Genomic DNA, 17608 nt, shown 5'->3' with positions numbered 1-17608 from the left:
TTTCTGAGGATGAAAGACTACGCATGATTTAATTCATATATTATTTACAACTCAGTACTTCCTTTTTGATTTAATATTATACAAATATTGACATTTAAGGATAAACGTAAAAGCTGATGGAGAATATTCTAGGAATGATCCGTCATATCACGGGCTGTATAAATTGTTTTGTGTTGAAATACACATCATGAAACTGGTAGATAACAACATTTTGATCGTAGAATAATAGGAAGGTAATTTCTCAAAAATCAAAACCAACAGTGCAGTTTAAGGAAAAAGGAGTAGTTGTTTTTTGTTGTTGTTGTTGGATTATCATTTTTTTGCTTCTTTTTACAGTTAAAGTTAGTTGAACATTTTCAGATCATTACATCATTTATTATAACTGTTTTAACAGTATTTTTTTCAGAGATGTCTTACTTATAACGCAAAAATACTTTTTGTTATTTACATACACTAAGCAGCTCAATTTCAATAATGTTAAATTTCTCAATGTAAAAAAATCCAAAGAGGACTATTGAACCATACAAATTCAGTGGCTTTGATGTGAAACATGACCCACTTCGTTGTTAACCGCTATTAATCCATATGTAATATTGATAAGCAGTAATTTTGTTGTAGATATTATGTGCTTTATACAACAGGGAATAGAAAGTTAGCTTTGGAAAGTTGAAGTAAAAACAGAAAGTGCATTTTGTATTAACATGTATTTATTTGAGCTAGTTTGTATCGTTTCGTTTTTGCTTATCACCGTAGTGGACACCGCAGGTAAAATTGCTATTATTACATTCTTGATTTCATTTGTGTTGTTGTTTATATTATTATAATTACTATAATTATTATAATTATTATTATTATTATTATTATTGTCATCATCATTATTTTTATTATAATTATTATTTCTTTTATTATTATTATTATTATTATTATTATTATTATTATTATTATTATTATTATTATTATTATTATTGAATCAATTATTTAGAATGAAATATTTGTTAATTAATTCTAGATAAAGTACATCATATCCTAAATCTGAAGACGTTTTGATTCATATCACTTAAAGAACAATATAGCTTTATTCTATTCAGAGTGACTACATGCGCCATTATTGTAACGCTAAACGTCCATTTCAAACCGAATTTTATGATTTCTACTTCTAATATACACCTGGAAATAAGTAAAGCACACCCCGGGAAATTTAAAATTGATTGTGATTGAAAGCACTGTCATGAAATGACGACTTAATTAAGCTACGAAATAGTAATTTGACCAAATTATTGAAGGGTTGGGGCTATCATCCGGACACGTGGCGGTTACACACGTTATCAAATATTTGGCTACATTTCATTTTAGTTTACGTTATCATCAACATTTACCAAACTATCCACCAGTAAATGTTTTGTAAACGCTCCAACACCATACTGATAAACACTTACATTTTTGTTAAAAAAAGCAATACATTTGCTTATGTCAAGAATAAACTAAACTCATAAATTTACTGGTTTATGATTACTAAATTTGTATCGCTCACTATTTCTTAGCTCAATTAAGTCGTCATCTCATGACAGTGCTTCCAATCACAACCAATTTTAAATTTCCGGGGTGTGCATAACTTTTTTTTCAATTGTGTATTTAATTCCCTAGATTGGATTTCAAATTATATACTTGAATTTTCAAATATGATAGCGATCAGTGAATTTTCTATAAAACTAACTTGCCTACGGGAAAACTGAAAGACGAAAAAACATTGTTAAAATCGTCCTAAAAATACTTACAAACCAACGATGGTGTAAAAAATCAGACCATATATTTATTCATTACTGAACTAGGAGAACGTAACATCATTGTTAACATTCTAATGAGAAAAACTTAAAATCATGTACAGTTCTGGATTTAAAGCTACGTCTTGGCCACCTACTTCCTTAAAAAATGAATTATGAAAGTTAAAATTGTAAGAATAGTTTACCCAATTAATTATAATAGTGGTATTTTAGCCTCTTCCTTTGTAAATCTTGGCAATGAATTTAGAAAAAAAAAAGTAAAATAAAACAACAGAAAATAATATTTTCTTTAATTCAATAGAAAATATGTTACTTCAAATAATTGTTTTATCTTTTCTTTATGAAGATAATAAAAAGAAATGCGCGAGAGGAGAGATACCTGTCTTTTGTACAAAACATGGCCACGACAGTGACGAATGTGTCAAAGGTATAATAAAGAAATTACATATAAATTACGTTTTCAGAAACTTTTGGTTTATGTTCAATAAAACGTTATTATCAATGTGCCGCCTCCTATGGGAGTTTTAATTTTCATTTTAAAAACTGGTAGGAGCGTTATTTGTTAATACTTTTGTATTCAGTTTAAGTTGTGAAACATGATATTTTAAAATGGGATGAACACGATTTATATTTTGGGTGTTATGCGTATATAACACTGCTCTCTTTGGCGTACACTTCAATGAGTTAATTGGTTAGACTGATTTTAAAATTCGCGAGATATTACAGGATCTACGAAAGCTTTTTTAAGTTGCTGGAATTCCCGGTATATTTTTATCGGACGATCTGTTTTAATTCGAATATTTTGTATACTTAATGAGCAGTATAAAATGCTTGATGCATTACTAATTTAATTTATAGTATTCCCCTAATTTCATAAACATATGTTTATACAAAACACAGATAACAGAAATGGAATGGACCATGGTCACTGGAATGTTGATTTCAAGGGAGGTAAGCGTTGTATCCTAACATGTGATTCTGGATACATTCCAAGTGGATGTCACGTTCAACGAAAGTGGACCGATAATATGCCGACATGTATAGGTGTGAATCATTTATATAAAAAAAAACTAGATTCTGAACTGAATGAATATCTTCTGCTTGTTATTTCACAAATTATAAGTACCATTACAAATGGCATTTTTCTTAACAAAATGTAGTTTTTTTTGTAATGTCATAAAAAAACTGTCATATAAACAAAGGCTTTACATATTGAATAATTTTTATGATCCTTGGATTTGTGCCCCATACATCTTTTCTAAATAAAATTATTTTTACTTTGACTGCAAAAATGAACTAAAACTGTGATAAACATAATATCATTTACTTCTGCTAAGCATCCAACAAAGTAATTGTTAAGTTTCTATTTTATATAAATTTACAAAACATATATACAAAATTATTAAATTTTGTTTTTCAAAGTGACAAAATAAGGAAAGAAAAATCTTTAAAAATACATTAAATTGTTTTTTTATTTAATTAAAGAATTTTTTATATTGTTTCTAAAAAGTTGGTATGCTTTTGATTATCAAAGTATCGCGAACAAGTCTGTTTTAACAAATGGTATATGTCTGTAAATATGTGTATTTTGATGACAAATCATCAAAAACCTAAAGCTTGTCATTTGTTGTGAGAGCCAAGTTGTTTTTACTCCAATTACTTACTATTTATCATATAACATTTTTAAATTCATAAAAGGAAGTTTCAAAAAAAGTTATAAAATAGGGTAAAGCTGTGCATTTTAGCTTCAAGTAGAGCTACATATAGCGAACTGGTTACATTTACAAATGTCTTAACTACATATAAATTTCATAGCTATCTTTATAGTCGATATGCATTTTTATTTTCAGAACATCAAAACAAATTGGATGATAAATTTTCAACCTTTGGGCTTTTAGGTGGAGTTGTCGCTGCTGGTTTAGCAGTAACTGGCTTACTTGGTGTAATACCTGCACTTGTACCGGCGGCTGTCGGTATAGTTGGTTTACCTTATCTATCGGATGCTTGTGAGGCAGAGTAAATTTATATTTAAAAAAGGAAAACGTTTGAAATTAAAGATGATACCAAAATAAATTTTTAAACCGTGTTTTGCTGCTTAAACGGTCTTTATTATAATCTTAATTACACTTATTTCATTTTGTCTAGGGAACCCAATTTTTTATATCTTATCAAATACCTTTTGTTATATATAAAAAAGAGGAGATCATATTGTTACTTAAAAGTGATAAGTTTTTTTGTTGAATACAGTTATTGTGATAATATTTATTTGGTGGAAAGTTAAGGGCTTTACAAAATGTTTAAAATTTAGATTGTAAAATGGCGGACATACCAAATGTTGTCCCCTTCTGAATAAAGAATATAAAGTTTCAAGTTCAAATTTTTTTATTCATATCAAAACCAAAAGAAGGTCAAACGGCGACCCAAAGTGGCAAAAATATGCCACACGGTACAAATTTTACAAAAATATGGCCAATTTACATACTAGCATATAAGACCTGCATAAATAATATTAACGGGAACATATTTCCGTTTCAGTGTACGTAACAGTTAACAAAACTTATTTAGCAAAAGGTATAGAGTTTTGCATATATAACATTTTACATAATTACAAACATATAGAAATGAAAAACTGGTGACAGATATGAATATAAACTGTCCAAAATACATAGATAACTAAGTGATATATGCAGTTTACCGAAATTAAGCATATTACGATTTAAGTATTTCTGGTAACAATGATTCGCTGAATGATAAGATAATATATTATCTGAGAAGACCATATTTGTCAGCCTTGTCCGAAAAAACGAAGGCAACAAGATTGAACATATGGTAAAACAAATAAGTTGCTTAGCAATATCGTGTATACACTAAAATAAAAGATATATTTACTAATTTCATTTTACAATTACTTAAGTTGCACAGTTGACAAAGTTTACTGCATCTTAATTTACCTTTAATAACGTTGAATGAAAAATAGTGTTGTTTCCTACACATTAAAAGCTTTTTAATATAAACATGCAAGACGTTTTATAATAGTTCATTAGTCAGAGTTCATTAGAGCAAATAAATTTTTATCATATTTGGGTTGTCTCCAATAAAGATGACGATATAAACTGCTTTCTTAGGTTTAATATATCTATTACATTGAAACAAAGTGAAACTCGTCCTCTAAAAACATTACATTCAAGAACATTTGCGTCATCATAAGGGGAATAGCCCTTGGCTGGTGCCACTACCTTTTTTCAACATATAATCTGGTGTGATAAACATACTAATCGTTGACAAAGATATTACGAAAACTTTTCTAAAATTTTTAAAATATTTAAGTAACTTTGAAAAAGCAAAAATTGGGTAATGTTCCCAAAAAAGATTTGCTCTAATGGCAATTGTTTAGTCTATTCATTCCATTTTGAAAACAAAACTGGTCTTTTCTTTTATTCTTTGTTTGACATTTAACAAAAAACAGATAAACCATAAACCAACTTTTTTGAAATATCCAGGTCTATAAAAACCCAAATTTCAAAAAGTAAGTTTTTTTAAACTAACAAACACCATTTTCTCCATTGGAAATTTAAAGAACATCATTATTAAACTTTATTTTTAAAACTTTTTTTAAACAATTTTTGATCTAAACTTTAATTTAAAAAAATTTTTTTTACCCAAAATTTTTTTTTAATAATTTTTTTTAAAGGTTTTTTGTTTTTTTTTAACGACTTTTGACCTTTAAATTTTTTTCCATAAACAAAAATCTTTTTGGGGGTTTTATTTTTTTAAACACCCAAATAAACTTTAAAAAAAATTTGTGGGAAACCCCTTTTCAATGGAGCCCCCGGGGTGAAATCCCCAAAACCTCAGAAAAATTTTTAATTAAAAATGGGTTTAAGGATTTAACTTTTTTCAAAAAATTTAATCTATTTTTTTAAAATTTAACATCATTAAAATTTATAAAAAATTTTTTTTTTTGTTCTTTTTAAATATTCCCTTTTTTTAACCCGGGGCCGCAAAAAGTTTTTGGGGCTTTTAACAAAAAAACCCAAATTTTTCGTAAATACATACCTAATTATCAAAACGTTTAAAACCGATTCTCAATTTTTTTTTTTTTCACCATTTTTAAAAACGGGCAAATTTGGTCAAAGGGGCGCCCGCCTTTTCTAAATTTTGATATTTTATTTTTGAGGGCATTTACTAACAACTTCCATCTATTACAAAATTTCATTTTAGAAGTCTAAAACAAAGTTGCAAATTTTTTCACTATCAAAAAATTTTAATTTTTATCATCTGCATTTTATAAAAAGGGAACATTTTAAAAGGTATTTTTAACACAAATTTCCAAAAAATTTACGAACAAAAATTTCAATACTTTTAAAAGAACATAGAAAAAAAAAAGGGAAAAATAAACTTTCCCCCTTGTTTTCAAAACCAAAATACTTTAAAAAACTATAAACTTTAATTTGTTTTAAGTATTTTACCCTAGTTTTAAAACACTTTAAATACTTTGAACCTTTAAATTTAAAATTTTTTCCCACTAATTTTTTAATTTTATAATTTTTTGCCCAAAGGCAGTTTTTTACGACATAATCAAAAGTTTTTTCTAAATCTTTTTAAAAGCCAAAAATAATTTTTTCCCACTTTTAAAATGACAGAAATTTAAGCCCATGAAAGTAAAAAAACATTGTCTGTTGTCCCCATTCCTTTTTTCGAAAACCCCGTTTGGGGGCCTTTCCCAATTTTGTAAACCCAAAATTTTTCAGCCCAGGGACACAGCGTTTAATTGGAGTACCCAAATTTTTAAATTTAATTTACCTAAATTTTTAAAAACGTGATCCCTCATAGTTTTTAACGTCTTTTAATTTAAACCTTTCTTGGGTAAGGGCCCCAAACAAAACCCTTTTCGGGACCTTATCGGGAAAAATAACCCAATTTCTAAATTTCAAATTTGAACAGGACTTTTAAAAAAAAAAGGGCATTAATGTATTTTTAAACCATGTTTTTTTTTTAAAAAAAATCTTTTTTCAAATAAAAATTTTCGGGACCTCCATTTTTAAATTTGATTTTAATTTTTTAAAACTGTTTTAATTAGCTCCCTAAAAAAAAAGGGTACTTTCAATTTTCAAACATCAAAAAAAAAATCGTTTTTTTTTCTTTAACTTTTCCTTTTAAAATTTTAAATTTAAATTTCATCTGGGCACAAAAAATTATCTTCATGGGAATTATTAACAAAGATTTAAAATAGCGTTCAAAAATCAATTCATAGGTACATTTGAATTACTAACTCCAGATTTTTCCTTCAACATGTTCCAGTAATAACTTAGCATTTTTCAACCTAGCATTGACTAACAAATCTGATTTTTGTTTATCATAATTAAATCTAGCTTTACGTATACAACATTTGTAATCAGAACGTTTTGAAACAAGATTTTGCCTGTTTATATCAGTTTTAATCTAATCTATACATATTTAAGGCATTGTAAAATAATTTTCTTTTATCATCACATTCAATGGTATACCATTTGTTTATTAAAATTTGAACGAGTATTTTCCCTTGCATTATTTCCAATAATACATTTAAATAAAGGCGACGCAACTCCGTCAAATAATACATCCCAACTGGTTGATACATTTATCGATATCTGAATTACAATTTGCAATATCAACATTCAATTGAAAATTATTCAACTGTTCTAATGTACTACTTTCAGCTAATCTAGATTTATACAATAACGTGTTTTCCTTTTTCCACGCATATTTGGTTGCTAACATTTTCATAGATTTTGTCATTTCCATCAGTATATGGTGTATAAGTAGGGACATTGAAAACAAAATTAAAATTAATCAGTGCATGGTCAGACAATAAGTTAGGATCACTGATATTAAAATATTCAATATATTCAAATAAGTTCGGTGTACTACACACATAATCAACAAGTGAATTTCCATTTGAAGTAATACAAGTAAATTTTCCAACATTTTTGTCATTACCAAAACGACCATTTAAAAATTCTAATACCCGTTTGTTTGCATAAGTCTAAAAACTAGTTTGTTGGTTAGGAGCTAACATTTTTTTTCCCAAATTAAAAACAAAGCCCGGGGAAAACCGGCTCGGGTTTAAAATTTAAAATTAAAAACAACGTTCACCCCTCTTTTTTAAACCAAAAAAAAACTTTAAGGGGTTTTTATTTTTCAAAAAATTTTAAGGAAAACTATTGAGGCATTTTTTAACTATTATAAAAAATAGTTCAACAGTGGGCACAGTTTTAAAGTTAGTGATATTTCAGTGTCCATTGAAATTAAAAATTTTTTCCTTTTTAAACAGTCACCCTTTTGGTGATAATGGTTTAAATGTTTTTGTTTTTCCCCCAAAACTAAGTTTTAAAAATTTAAAATTTATTTATACTTTTTTTTGTTTTGGGACGGATCGAAAAAAACTTAAACAAATTGAGAATTTTTAAAATTTTTAAAACGGTTGACATAATTTTTCGCAGCGTAATTTACCTAAAAGTCACGTGGATTGGCCACCTTGTCAATTGTTGGAATATATTTTTATTAAAATAAGGAGAAATCACAAATCTACGATTATTGCGCATGGTATTTTGCATTGTTTTATTTTGTTCTTTTTCTTTGTGAATAACGTTTTGCCTGAAACAAAGTGTTAAAATCTGTATAATATGTACTCGAATATACTAAGTGATCAATTCTGATAAATTGAAAAATATAAAAATATATTTAATATTGCTTAAATCCTTATCATAAATCAAGCCATTAACAGTTATGTGTACGTTTCATTGAATAGTAATATATGCATGCATTCTAGGTATTATATTATAGAGAATTACACTGTTTGTGTGAAACTGGCATTTATACATGTTTGTTTTATAAGATGATTGTTTAGTTAGTATGTCTGTGAGAAAAATCACACACAAGCTGATGTTAAAGTTTACAAACGGTCACTTCCAGTTGACAAATAAAGAATTGCGTTACTAAGAATCTAAAAAACTAAAGCCCTAACATTAAATTAATTATGGGAACATGTCTATGATATGAGCAATAGCAATCATAAATTTTCAAAATATTCAAATTTAAAGGTTCAACTTAGTATCTTTATTTTAATTATTAGAAGTTTACACTTTTTAAGAAGCTATGTGAATTTAATGTTTCAGTACAATTTCATTTATCATGTCACGAGATATAACATTGACCAGGTACGAAAAAAATAGCTGGCCATTAGTTTGATAAATAATGGAAAGTATCCAATATCTAAGTATTTAATACCTTTTTGCACATATTGGATAGTTTCTTCATTTGTCAGTACAATAGACACGTTTATGTACAGATACAGACAGACAATTTGACGAATATATTTGGTAGACATATCGTGTTTACAGGATAGTTTCTTTTATAACTGTTAGCAGCGAAATATTATTCTCATCAGTAAGATTTTGATAAAAATATTTTTTTCTTTAAAGACTAAGTAAATTATGCCACATTTTCTTGATGTCATATGCATATATTTACGTCTTTAAGACTTGAAGATCTTGAAATATGTCTTTCTGCGATATTTATAAAATATTTATACTCGTATAAGATTTAGATAGTAAAGTAACTTCTTTGCAACTCATAACTTCTTGCAAGTACAGTTAGCATACCTATCGGAAACCATAAATAGGTGAAATATTTGATTATTTGTACCAGTAGATTATAATTGTCAATCAATATACATTGATGTATTGTCAATTTGTGAAACGCATCTTAGTGATCAAAACGTTATCAATATGCAAGACTATATGTGGTTAGGATTTAATAGAATGGATATTCATCGTGATGCTCCGAAATCATCAGGCGGCGTAGGATTACTTTGTGAAATCATGGGTTTTGTGAGGACTATAATATTAACGTGGTAGACAAAACGTATGACGGCATTATGGCCGTAAAATTTACTCATAAAGAAACGGACTTTGACTTTATGGTGTTCTCATGTTATCTTCCTCCTGAAAACTCAACCAGAGGTCGTGATGCCCAGTCATTTACGCTCATTTACTGGCGCAGATCTACTTACACAACGAGTGTGATAGTATATTTATCGCTGCAGATTTCAACGCTAGAATCGGGGCCCTATCTGATGTAATTGACATTTGTGATTCAACACCTGCACGAAAATGCATAGACACTAGCATTAATCAGCACGGACATGATTTCCTGGACTTTTTAACAGACTCTAAATTTTGTGTACTTAATGGTCGCTTCGATGAAACGAACAATAATTTTACCTCAATTTCCCGTAAAGGAAAATCGGTTGTAGACTATATTTGTGTTCCGCACGATGTTCTCGTGAAGTGTAAGAATTTTACGGTAAAAACTGTGCAGTCTATTGTTGACACGCATTCCTTGCACGGATTACTCGGGGCAAGATCCAAGTTACCAGACCACTCTGTTTTGATAACAGATTTTGAAACAGACTATAAAGATCATAGATCTTCAGACGAGACGACCCCCAGCAAAGCCCGTTATAATCTGCGGCGAATGCCTGAGGATTTCTGACCAGCGAAATGTCTAGACAGGCAATCACGAATATAATAACTGGTATTGAAAGAGCGCGAGAAAATCACGATGATATTGACTGTATTTATGACAACCTTACTGCGCAATAAAAAATGAAATGGAGGATAAAATACCCAAATACGGAATTACTAACCGGACTAAAACGCTTTAAGCACAGAAAACCGTACTGGAACGAGGAACTACAAAACACTGTGGAACTCTATGCGTATCGCAGAAAATGAATTCCTTAAATGCCGATCGGATAACCAAACAAGGACGCGCCTGCGTGTTAACTATACAAATGCCAGAAATATATTTGACAAATGCTTGAAGCAAACTGAACGGTTTTATAGGAGGTCAAAGGCACTCGACATCGAGGAAATGTCGACATCAAACCCTAACGAGTTTTGGCAAAAAATTCAGCAACTTGGTCCGCGTAAAGACAAAAGTATTCCGGTTGAGATCGTGGATGGTAGCGGAAACACGATTAAGGAGGAACATGTGGTTTTTGAGCGGTGGAGAAACGACTTCTACAACCTGTATAACTGCAATGAAAATAATGAATTCGATGAAATACATTATGATCGAGTGAAAATTCACGAATTGTTGCTCGAGAATGATATGAGTGACCCATTACACGAGTCAAACACAGAACTCAATTACAATATTACACCACAGGAAATAATGTGTATAGTGCAAAAAGCGAAAAGTGGATCAGCATGTGGAATCGACGAGATCCCTTATGATGTACTGAAAAATCCTGCTGTTATAAAGACAATTCACCATCTATTTCAACTTATTTTTGACTGCAGTATTATACCCTCTGTGTGGCGAAAGGCAGTTATTTGCCCAATACTGAAAGACCCAAATTCTGATAAGCGTGTTCCAATGCACTACCGCGGTATCAGTCTGTTGTGTTGTATTAGCAAACTGTACACATCTTTCTTGAACAAACGTCTTACAGGTTATTTGGAAAAATAACGACATTCTCGCAGACGAGCAAAACGGATTTAGGAAGCAACGGTCATGTGAAGACCACGTGTTTACGCTAAACAGTGTTATACGGAACAATAAATCAGTGTTCACAGCCTATATTGATCTTAAAAAATGTTTTGATTACATAGATAGAGACATGCTACTATACAAACTGTTGATAAATAACATAGACGGCAAACTGTATAACTCAATTAAGAATATATACGCAAGCTCAGTGTCGTGCATACGTATAAATAACAAGCTTACAGACTGGTTCAGCTGCTTGTCAGGCGTGAAACAAGGCTGTAATGTGTCTCCGACATTGTTCTCCGTATTCGCTAACGATCTTGCACGTGAAATCAACGACCTTGACCTTGGAGTAACGATTGGTGACATTAAACTTTCCTTGTTAATGTACGCAGACGATATTGTCTTAATGGCGGATAGTGAGGAGAAATTACAGTCCATGTTAGACACTGTTAGTAACTGGTGCCAACGCTGGAGAGTACTTATCAATGCAGATAAATCTAAATGCATGCATTTTTCGCAAGGGCCCGGCACAACGAAGTGCCCTTTTGAATTCAAAAAAGGGGAAAAAAATTACTCTGGAAACATTTAAAAAAATACAAAAACCTGGGGGTTTATTATTTCCATAGAAGAAGGGATTTTTAAAATTTTTAAACAGAAATTCTTTTGGGTTTTAAAGAAACCCGGGTCGAGCCCCCTGGCCCATCATTAACAAGTTTACAAACCTAAAAAGATTTTGGTTTTCCCAATTTCAAAAAGGGAAAAATTGTTTTTCTTCCTGTGTTTTTGCCTTTTATTTTGGACTATTGCTCTTTCCAAAGTTTTGGGGTTTTTAAAAAATATCAAGCAACAGAAAAATGCCCAAAAACAGAGCCATGGGGGTATTTCCCTTTGGGTTGTCCATCGCTTCACGCCTATTCTTGCGATGGGTTGGTGACATGGGTGGGAATCCCTTTAGGGGTTCACAGAATGGGGAAAAAATTCTCCCGACTGGGGAAATAGTTTAAATAATTTTTGGAATTCGAGAATTAACAAAAAAGTTTTTCAATTTTGACTCCCAAAATGCAAAAAATAAAGGGGGTTTTCCCAAACATAAAAAAATTGTTAAAATTTAACACTTGGTTTTTAAACCCCAAAATTACAAAAAAACCAATTTTGAAAACATTAAATCAATTTTATAAAAAATGCTAAGGGGTTTAATAGTGCCCAAATTTTTTCCAATTTTTGGTCAAAAGGGGATGTTCCAAACGGGTCCCCAAAACTAAAAACCCTTACCGAATTTTTTAAAGACAGCTTTAAATGCGAAGACTATGTATTTTTGAATTTAAAAACAAAAAACGAAAGATTTTTAACTGTGTAAAATTTAGAAACCTGGTATTCTACCGTTAAGAAATTGAAACAGGACGTTACATTGGAGAACAGCCTGATCAGAGATTATGTAGACTTTGTACTCGAATCGTGTAGAAGACGAGAAACACTTCCTTTTTCAGTGTGAACAGTATAAAGACTTGCGTGAAAAATACGTTCAGAACTCTTTTTGATTTCGTTAACGATCCTCTGATGGACATGAATCAGAGACTATCTCATATTGTTTCAAACTACCTAGAAAATTTTGCAAAAAATTTCTTATATCCGCATACCTTAAAAGAAGAAGTGTCTTGTTCTCTTAGTAATCAATTAACCTTGATAACTAATTTTGACTTAAACCATTATATACATATAGTTTTGTATATGTAATTAAAATGAACCCATTTTGCAATGAATGTGTGTATAATATAATTATGTAATATTGTAATTCAAAGTTTTCTTTGTTTCACTATATGTCTGTGTCCGTACTATTATTGAAACCATACCTCTTTTTATATACATATACACGATAATATTTAACGCAAGTTCAGTAAACGTAATATTGTTGTTATTCGAATATTAAATAGTGTGATCACTCTTTCACCAGTTCAGTAACACATTCTAAGTGATATAAACTTTCAAAAGTAAATTGTTTTCCAAATCCCAACCTTCTCAGTAACGAGTGTTGTATATGTAATTTAAATGTATATAATGCTATGTACTTGAATAATGTATATATATGTATTATGATAATTACAATAATTGTAATATGTCGCCTAAATTATATATGTATAATAATAAGCACAATAATTGTAATATGCCGCTCAAAGTACCTTTACATAGTAACTAATTAGTTGTTGATATTTGATAACGTAAGAAAATATATTACCAGTATTTTGTACATGTACTTCAGATCATCCTATGTATAAAAGAAGTAACTTTATTGAATTATGTAAATAATGACATCATTGATTTCCCGGTGACATATAGGCCCAAAGGGCCGGGTGCCTTTTCTTTCATCTGTATATTATGTATCTATGTCATTTATGCACATGTCACGATAATAAACTATATCTTATCTTATCTTATCTATTACTTTCTTTTATCACATACATTTAGTAAAACTAAAAGGGGGTCCCCAGATTTTCACTAATCTTATTAATTTAAAAAAGTTTATTTCCTTACAATTTATGTATGGGTGTGCACAGTGCGATCATAAAAACATAATATTTTTTTTCAAAACACAATAATATCGACAAAACGAAACAGAAAAAAATGTCCTTATTTGGATTTGAAGCACAGGACCCCCATTTTAACAAAATTTTCCTAGCGCGTGTACTTTCACAGCTGTGGGGGCAACGCTATTGAAAAGCGATTATTTTAATTTATACACAATAGGTAATAGAAAGAGCATCGAAACACGAGGCTATCTGATTTGTACGAGGGGGCCTAGCCCCGAGTATTAATAAGATTGCCGAGTGTTTTGATGATCTTTCTCTTTTGTATCATAGTCAAACATAAAAACACGTTCCCTGTTGTCACAATATGAAACCCCGGCAAAAAGGAACCAATGAACAAACATCTGAATATGATATTTCTGTCGCTTTCCCTTTCTCTGCCGTCACAATATGAAAACCCCAGCAAAAATGAGCCAATCAATGGGCATGCGGGTAATAAATAACTAATACTAACGCACTGTGCATGTATATGTATACGATTTTACTCTAACACATTTTCAACAGAAAGGTCCCCAAACTATGATACAATGTTAAGTTGTATCATAGTTTGGGTACCTTTCTGTCGAAAATGTGTCAGAGTTAAATCGTAAAATGAACAAATATTTGCGGCTATCCAATAATTTATCAAAACTACTGACATTTTTCGAAACACTTGTTATTTTTGTAAATCGGCCGATTGTATTTGGTACCATAAATAATTGAGAATCACATTTATGATGGACGTTTGCTCCCTTTGACGAATAATGTTAAATGCCGGATCCAGTGACATTATGCTCATATTTTCATAGTCAAGTTGAGCTGATTTGACTTTATATTTCAAATTATTGACTGTTAAAATGGTGTTTGACCAAGAGTTAATATTGGAAAACGTTCAGGATAAAATTATAAATCTGCCTAAAATATAAAAAGACTGCCCCACTTTTTTTATAAACTGAGCGTTAGAGGTAAATTCTAATACATATTTAAAGAATTTTATTTGAATCTGTGCATTAACTATTGTTTATGGGAAGGAAATCATTAAATTAAAAGGAATTATGGTAAAATGAAAACTTATTTTGATATTCACCTGTTCACTCACTTTATACCCTTGGGTGGGCATAATGTCACTTTAACCTTGTCATTATTATATAGATACATAAATATACATTTTTTCTGTCTTACTTATTTCTTACATTGTTTTAATCTTTATGATGTTAATCTGTCTTTATCTTTTTTCTTTGTTCGCTTTATATGTATACATGATACACTTTCTCATATAAATGCCATCAATGTTGATTAATATATTTTTCATGGGGAGAGCCGATCGCTAATGTTGTATGAACTTGGGCCCAACCCTTTTGCTATTTGTTATTTCGAAATCAATTTGTTTCTCTGTATATTTACATGTATATATTAGCAATAAAATATGATTTAACTAAGTGTTAAACAAATATTTAAATCAGTATAATATGAAAGGTTTACATTCGATAACGCTAAAATGTTTACAATGTTTGAAATAGGTCAGATATAAATAGATATACTAGCTATAACGACACGTAACAGGAATAATCTAGAACAATAATCTGGTATATATATAAACCTATCCCCGGTGTAGTTATCAATAAATTCATAAGTACCAGATCAGGGAAATTAATACTTTTTACGTTTAGCGCTGATCATATCGTTTTTTTCTTTAGTCCTATTAGGAAGTCATTAAATTTTGATAAAAAGTATTTCTTCAATTCAGACACTTAACGCATCTCCAATCCAATTAGCAAAAGCTGGATTATACTCGTTTAGAACGCTAGAAAACGCTACGTGTTTCTGTTGTAGTGCTTGTGCAAAAGACGAAGCAGTGTTTGAGGTATAGAAACGTCTTCCACCACTATTCAAATTTATGACACGCGAAAATAGTGCCGATTTTCCGATCTTTAGCATTCCTGGACCGATACATGCTGAGAATGATTGGACTGTTACAGAGAAGGGATCTATAATAACAACAGTCTCGGAACATGATCAGAGTCACAGAGAAAATATTGCAGACGATGTACACCAACCTTCGGAAGACTGTCGATACGTAAATGATTCGCAAACAAATGATAGGGGAAATTTGAATAAAAGAACGACTATTTTACAAACAAATGGCCAATTGGAATATTACCCTGGTATATCCACAGAGAGACCTAAACATCCAGATTACGGAATAAAAAGTGTAAGATTATCCTCTTTTACAAATTGGAATCAAGGAATAGTTGACCCGACGCAGCTTGCAGAGGCAGGGTTCTTTTACACAGGTATCGGTTTATTTTCTCATTAAAGTATACGTATTTCATACTAACTTTTTTCTGGCGGATTTTCAAGAGAAAGTTACTGTAATTCCAAAAATAATATAACTTTTATGTTTTAAGCGTCTAAATTATTTGACATTATTTCATATAGAAATATTGACTACTGCCTAAGTCGGTGCTAAAGCTAGCTTACGTTTGTATTTAAACTTCAGTCCATTTTTTCTATGATAGGCGTTATTGAATATTTCCATAATATTTCCGTTTTATCTTTTTAGTTAAATCAAATTAACTAACTTATATTTCCAGGGGATCGTGACTGCGTGACATGTTTCTTTTGTGGAGATGGAATGAAAGGCTGGGAAGAAGGAGACAATCCTTGGATTGAACACGCAAGATGGTTTCCAAATTGTTCATTTGTGAAACAATGCAAGGGAGATAACTTTGTTAATATGTGCCGAATGGCCAACATCAATTATATGTCAGCCATGGACAAATGGAAAATTTTGTAAGTCAATGAATAATATTTTTGGCTCATTTATTTTTATATATGAAGTGATTTTTAAAAGATTTTTGATTAACGATTGACTAGATTTCACTGAGGTGACAGACTTTCAATCACATATTATTTGGCATTTAAAGATCCTGTAACACATTTTTTTATGTTTTTTTTTTTTATATAAATATGATGCTCAAATTAAGATTTATCAATATTGTAGGTTCGAAAAAGCATTATTTATAAAGATATAACCGAATTAAACATTTCATGTAAATAAAGGGAGGTAATAAAATTTATTTTCTTTAAAGTTTAAGTCAAATTTTACAGTAAGTAATGATTGCATATATTTTTAATGGTTAACCATATAATATGCACAAATATTTGCAGTACATATTTTACATATTCTTCGATGTTTTAAAAATTTTTTTATTTGCTGATTTATTTACAATAATAATTTCACCTTAGGGGTTTACAACTTTTCATCACAACAATACAGGATTTTAAAATTAAAACTGAAATGAAAACATAAATAGATGTCATTGAATAATGTAATATTTTTCAGGTTTTTTATCCACCACAAAGAACTTTGAAAGCTAAGACGAAAAGGCCACGTTAGAATGATAAACAAGTAGAAGATTTGAATAAGCAAGCCTGGCAAAACTTGTAAGGGGGAATGGGTTATGGGCAAGAAGAACTTGGGAAAATGCTATTAAATGTGCAAGAGCGTGAAAAATTTATGGGTTCTTCCGAGGTTAAGAGCCCAATACATCCTAAGAGTCCTTGTTAGACAAAGTTATAGAGGAAAGCAAGAAATATAACATAGCGGCGGCTCATAACACTTTTTGGCCCTACCAACCTGCAAACAACAAGATGGTTATGCCACAAATGCTGATAGTAGCACTGTAAAAAGTTCAGGTATAAATGAAAATAATTTTATTGTAA

General features: G+C 30.2%; 2 protein-coding genes across 2 annotated transcripts; both read left to right on the top strand.

Annotated features, from left to right (window-relative positions):
* Nucleotides 1-586: 586 nt before the first annotated feature.
* LOC132732895 (uncharacterized) lies at nucleotides 587-3801 on the top strand. The gene is made up of 4 exons (XM_060719426.1): nucleotides 587-765; nucleotides 2128-2208; nucleotides 2682-2825; nucleotides 3632-3801. The coding sequence occupies exons 1-4, from the start codon at nucleotides 702-704 to the stop codon at nucleotides 3799-3801; spliced, it is 459 nt and encodes a 152-aa protein (XP_060575409.1). The 5' UTR covers nucleotides 587-701.
* An 11693-nt stretch (nucleotides 3802-15494) lies between these two features.
* LOC132732894 (baculoviral IAP repeat-containing protein 7-B-like) lies at nucleotides 15495-16694 on the top strand. The gene is made up of 2 exons (XM_060719425.1): nucleotides 15495-16176; nucleotides 16477-16694. The coding sequence occupies exons 1-2, from the start codon at nucleotides 15780-15782 to the stop codon at nucleotides 16677-16679; spliced, it is 600 nt and encodes a 199-aa protein (XP_060575408.1). The 5' UTR covers nucleotides 15495-15779; the 3' UTR covers nucleotides 16680-16694.
* Nucleotides 16695-17608: the final 914 nt, after the last annotated feature.

This window comes from Ruditapes philippinarum, unplaced genomic scaffold, assembly GCF_026571515.1.
Source record: "Ruditapes philippinarum isolate M1 unplaced genomic scaffold, ASM2657151v2 ctg358_1_1_1_1, whole genome shotgun sequence".
NCBI classification, from domain to species: Eukaryota; Metazoa; Mollusca; class Bivalvia; order Venerida; family Veneridae; genus Ruditapes; species Ruditapes philippinarum.
This window is presented reverse-complemented; position numbering and strand designations above follow the sequence as displayed.

Excerpts from the sequence above, each read along its gene's own strand:
- LOC132732894 (XM_060719425.1), top strand. The coding sequence starts at position 15,780 with ATGACACGCGAAAATAGTGCCGATTTTCCGATCTTTAGCATTCCTGGA. Across the intron at positions 16,177-16,476 it reads GGCAGGGTTCTTTTACACAG|GGGATCGTGACTGCGTGACA; the intron begins GTATCGGTTTAT and ends TTATATTTCCAG.
- LOC132732895 (XM_060719426.1), top strand. The coding sequence starts at position 702 with ATGTATTTATTTGAGCTAGTTTGTATCGTTTCGTTTTTGCTTATCACC. Across the intron at positions 2,209-2,681 it reads CAGTGACGAATGTGTCAAAG|ATAACAGAAATGGAATGGAC; the intron begins GTATAATAAAGA and ends TACAAAACACAG. Across the intron at positions 2,826-3,631 it reads TAATATGCCGACATGTATAG|AACATCAAAACAAATTGGAT; the intron begins GTGTGAATCATT and ends TTTTATTTTCAG.